The following is a 4,701-nucleotide window of genomic DNA, read 5'->3' on the forward strand; positions in this document are numbered from 1 at the left end:
AGAACTGCAATTCCAGAGCAGCTGGCTGCATTCCAACAGGTGCCTCCTACCAGAAGTGGCAAGCAAAGCCTGGGTCAGCTTTGAGGGGGCTCTGGAGAGTGAAGCCTTCTCCTGATGTACAAAACAGCAGGAGCAAAACCCGGCCTCAGCTCCTCCCAGGATTTTGCACATTATTCCCCTCATCTCCCCAAGCCAGCATGTTTCATCAGAAAGTAATTTTGTTACTGGAGTGAAAGGCATTCCCTAAAATCAAGTCACTATTAAAAATTTGCATTTTCTATATTCCCAAACCCTTACATATTCTCATGGGTAGCTCCATTAATACTTCAATGTCTACAAATATTTCAGGATACAACACACACCAACTCCAGCACAAACTCCTGTGGTTTCCAACACCACACCACAACCAGCACTCCTTCCCCTCCTATCTCCCTGGATTCCACAGCTGTAGAGAACCACACAGCAAAGCAGCAGACATGTAACAGCCCTTGGAAATTTCACCTTGCTGTAACAACACCAGGAATTACCACTAAAGTCGTGGTACCTGAGAAAGAAAATGCCACCCCAGTTTTCAAAAGCACAAAGAGGATCCAGGGAACCACAAGCCAGTCAGGCTCCCCTGGATCACTACTCACAGGCTTGATGCACAGCTGGCAGCTAAAATACAACTCAAACAAGGCCTCTGGAGGGCCCTCCTCAAATTCAGGAGGTGAAGGCTTTGTTACATACAATTTTATTTTTAAAAAATGCTGTAACACACATGCCAGTAAGAAAACTGGGTCATCTTGTTCAAGCACATCAGTCCTTTTTCTGCAGAGCAGCTTGCTGAGCTGCCTGCTTGGCATTGTTGGCCTGCATCTTCTTCAGCCCCTTCTTGTTGTGTTTCTTTGCAAATCTCATATTCCTCAGAAACTTGGGATCAACCTATAAAAATAAAAGAAAAATAAGCCATGCTGCAGAAGAGCCATCTATAAAAACACTTATAGCTCCATATTGTTCCAATTACTCCCAAATGTAGGCTGTGACTAGTTCAGACTTCTTTTCTGATTTTTCAACAAGATTACTCATCTGCAACCAGGCTTTAACAGCTGTTTTCATTAACCACCATGAACAAACAAAAAATCCCAAACCCCAGCAATAAACATAAAGAATAGGACAGGCAAAGCTGGAGGAGAGGCAGGACTGAACCCCCACTGAGCTTTGTGGAAGAAAAATTTTTACATCACTTCCAAAAAGCTTTGTAGACCGTGACATCTACAAAGCAAATAAAATCACAACCTTCCCCTAACACAAAATGAACTGTTTTCACTTTCAAGTATGGAAAAAGATCCTGTTGTACCATTTGGATAATTTCAGAAAAAGCAATATACTGTCACTTTCATGTGTTTTGTCCACGAATGCTATTTCCTCTCTCTTTTTTTTTAATTTCCTGTAAGTGAAATTATCTGGATTATAATAGACAGTAAAACAATATTGAAGGAGAGAGCAGAGGAGAAGAGAAGGAGACACAGCAGAACCCAAAAGGGAAATTAACAATTTAACTGGCAAGTGTTTGTTTTAATGGAAACAACACCCAGTGACAGCCACCAGAAGAGGACAGGGACACAACTGGCCACTGACTAAAATGCAGTTTTACAGACATAAAAGGGCAGATTTCATGTGGGTGAGAAATATCCCAGCTGCATGCCAGGTAAGTAAAAGAACTGAACCCCACAGTGGTTCTGACCCCTGGAAACAGGCCTCTGCAAAAAACTGTGTCAGTCAAAATAATACAAACTCTTTTTTTCACGGTTAAGCCTCAGTGACTCAAGAGCCTGGGAATCTCAGCAGAAATACTCACCCCTTTGAGAGATTCGTATCTGTGGGTTTTGGGCTTCTTGATGCCATTTCTGTGCCACTTACGGGCTACGTGGAAAATAATACAAATATTTAAATTACATTTTATGCTATTATTCAGCAGCTGCATTAGTTTCTTTTCTAAGTGTACCTGACTATCAAAATGATGTGGAATAGACAATTTTTAGACCCTTCCTATCCAAACTACATTTGAATTAAGAACAACTCTCTAAGCTCATCCCTTTGCATGGGCTTCCAATGCAAAGATTTCAGTCAGCTCATTAACTGACACCCTGGCAGCACCACCAGCAGAGCAAAAAGCCTCACTCGTTAATAAATGGAAGCCCCTGTGGTCAGTGTCACAGGGCACTGTCACTCACTGTGCAGGGCCAAGCAGAACCTACTGGTGACCTCTGCTAAGTCACAGCACTGATGAGAAGACCCCAAACACGAACTCTTTCATCACTGTGGCCATCTCTGGATTGCACAGGACCCCAGGGACAAAGCTTTTCAGGAACATCACAGAATGACAAGATGGTTTTGGTTGGAAATAACTTTAAAGACCATCCTGTTCCACCCCTGCCAAGGGCAAGGACATCTCTCACCAGACCAGGTTGCTCCAAGCCCTGTCCAACATGGACTTGGACACTTCCAGGGATGGAGCAGCCACAGCAATCTGTGTCATCCTCACAGGGAAGCATTTCTTCCTAATATCCAACCTAAGCCTACTCTCTGTCAGTGTGAAACCATTCCCCTGTGTCCTGTCATTGCCTGCTCTTGTAAAATGTCCTGCCTGCCTGTCCTCTGCCTGCTCAGCTGGTGATGGCCACCATGGAATCTCTCAGGCTGGAAAAGCCCTCCAAGATCTTCGAGTCCACCACCACCCAGCCAACCAGACCATGGCACCGAGTGCCACGTTCAGCCTTTCCTTGAATACCTCCAGGTAGGGGACACCACCAACTTTCTGGGTAGCCCATTCTAATGTCCGACCACCCTTCCTGTGAAGAAATTCTTCCTAATGTCCAACACAAACCTCCCCTGGCACAGCTTGAGTCTGCATCCTGCCACCCTATTGCTGCTTACCTAGAAGAGGCCGAGCCCCAGTTTGCCACAGTAAAAGGTCCTATTTTCCTACCTACGTATTAATTCTACATTGAGCCCAAAGAGATCCCGACTCTTATCCCACTCCTTCAAATCCCCCGTTCGATCTCTGTACAACACCACCTTATCTCGCCACAAACCCCCGGGCAGGCGGTGCTGCCATCCCCGCGCCGGCCCCGGCCCGGTTAAAGCCCCGCTCACACTGGTTGTGCGTGGTGTGGTTCTTGGACTTGGCCATGGTCGCACCTGCGGGAGAAACACACACGGCTCAGCCGGGCCGGGCAGGGCCGGGCCGGGCCCGTACAGAGCCCGCCCGGCCCCGAGCCGCGCCTGCGGCCCCGCTCCGACAGCCCCGGCCCGGCCCAGCCGGGCCCGGCCCGCGGATGATCCCGGATGGGCTCGGATGATCCCGGATGGGCTCGGATGATCCCGGATGGGCGCGGATGGTGCCGGGGCCGCCCTTACCGGAGCCGCGCTCGCCGCCGCCGGACCGGAAGAGAGGGAGCACCGCGGGGGCTGCCGGGAATCAGGGCCGGGCCGGAACCCCGTGTCCTGCAGTTCCGCCCGGCAGGTTCCCCGCTGCCTTCCCGAGCCGCTGCTCTTTGCCCGCACCGCCCCGGCTCCCGCGGCCGCCGCTCCCGCTGCGGCTCCGTGAGGGACCTGAGGTCGCTCCCGCCCCGGGAAGGCCGCGCCGCGGCAGCACCGCAACACCCGGCGACGTGGCGGACCCAGTCCCTCGGTTACCCGGTTCCCCCAGCAACGCGGTCCCCAGCAACACGGTCCCCCCACTAAGGTGCCCCCCGCCCATGGCCTCCGCCGGCCGGAGGAGGGAGCCGGGAGCGGAGCCGGGAGCGGAGCCGGGAGCGGAGCCGAGGCCGCCCTGCGCGGGGCCCTGCCCGGCCGCCGCGGGAGCCCGAGGCCCTCGGGCCCGTCGGAATCCGGGCCGGGTTCGCCTGCGCGTCCCACGCAGTTCAGTCACGCACAGGCAGCGCTCCTCAGGGCGGGTTCGTCCCGTGCGTTCATCTTGAGTTGTATGAAGCACCAGAGGCTCGAACAGCTCTGTTTGCTTTCAGACAGAAAGCTGTGCCACCTCGGTGACCCCAATCCCCCCCATGCCCAACACAGACGTGGCGCAGTGCAGGGGTTTATGTTGAGAGGTTAAAGTTTCACTCCTGCAAAAGACACGGACTGAGAGTTTGGTATTTCAGTCTGTGAAAGGCACCAATACGATGACTGTGATGGGAAATTTTCCTCCTGGAAAGGGTGGACATTGCAATGGTTTGCCCAGCGTGGTGCTGGAGCCACCGTGCCTGGAGGTGTCCAAGGAAAGTCTGGACGGGCCATGGATTGAGGCATCTCCCACGGTGAAGTGGCTCAGGAAGGAACAAGGCCAAGCTTGCCCAAGCCCCTGGGCTTGTATCTCTTGACCAATTGCAGCATTTCTGGCCAAGGCTGCTGGGATTTCAAAGGGGAACCTCTGAAAAATGAGCAGAAAAGACCCAAGCTCTTCTGTGGTGTGGGAACAGACTGCACCTTTTTGTGGCATTGCCTTTATTTTTCAATGAGAGCCACAAGTGAATTGCTAAAAGTAACCCAGACTGAAAAATATAGCCCAGAGACCAAATGCCCCATGGCCAGTACATAGAGTGAACTGGACATTTTTTCAGTGGCTGATTGCTTGCAGAGCAATTGCTACTCTGCCTTAAGTTCAGATAGCTATAGACAAGCTCTTCCTATTACAAAAACAGGGGAAAATAGATTGTC

At 51.4% G+C, this 4,701-nt stretch overlaps 1 protein-coding gene across 2 annotated transcripts; it reads right to left on the reverse strand.

Moving 5' to 3' along the window:
• Window positions 1–683: 683 nt before the first annotated feature.
• RPL29 (ribosomal protein L29) lies at window positions 684–3,509 on the reverse strand. 2 transcript variants are annotated; one of them, XM_021533719.3, is made up of 4 exons: window positions 3,403–3,509; window positions 3,139–3,183; window positions 1,841–1,905; window positions 684–924 (listed from the first exon to the last, which is right to left on the reverse strand). In XM_021533719.3, the coding sequence occupies exons 2-4, from the start codon at window positions 3,173–3,175 to the stop codon at window positions 799–801; spliced, it is 228 nt and encodes a 75-aa protein (XP_021389394.1). In that variant the 5' UTR covers window positions 3,176–3,183; window positions 3,403–3,509; the 3' UTR covers window positions 684–798. The 2 variants fall into 2 exon arrangements, with proteins under 2 accessions (XP_021389394.1, XP_077642218.1); XM_077786092.1 differs by lacking the exon at window positions 3,403–3,509 and having other exon boundaries at window positions 3,139–3,202.
• Between the last annotated feature and the right edge of the window lie 1,192 nt (window positions 3,510–4,701).

The sequence above is a fragment of the Lonchura striata genome, chromosome 12 (assembly GCF_046129695.1).
Source record: "Lonchura striata isolate bLonStr1 chromosome 12, bLonStr1.mat, whole genome shotgun sequence".
Taxonomy (NCBI): Eukaryota; Metazoa; Chordata; class Aves; order Passeriformes; family Estrildidae; genus Lonchura; species Lonchura striata.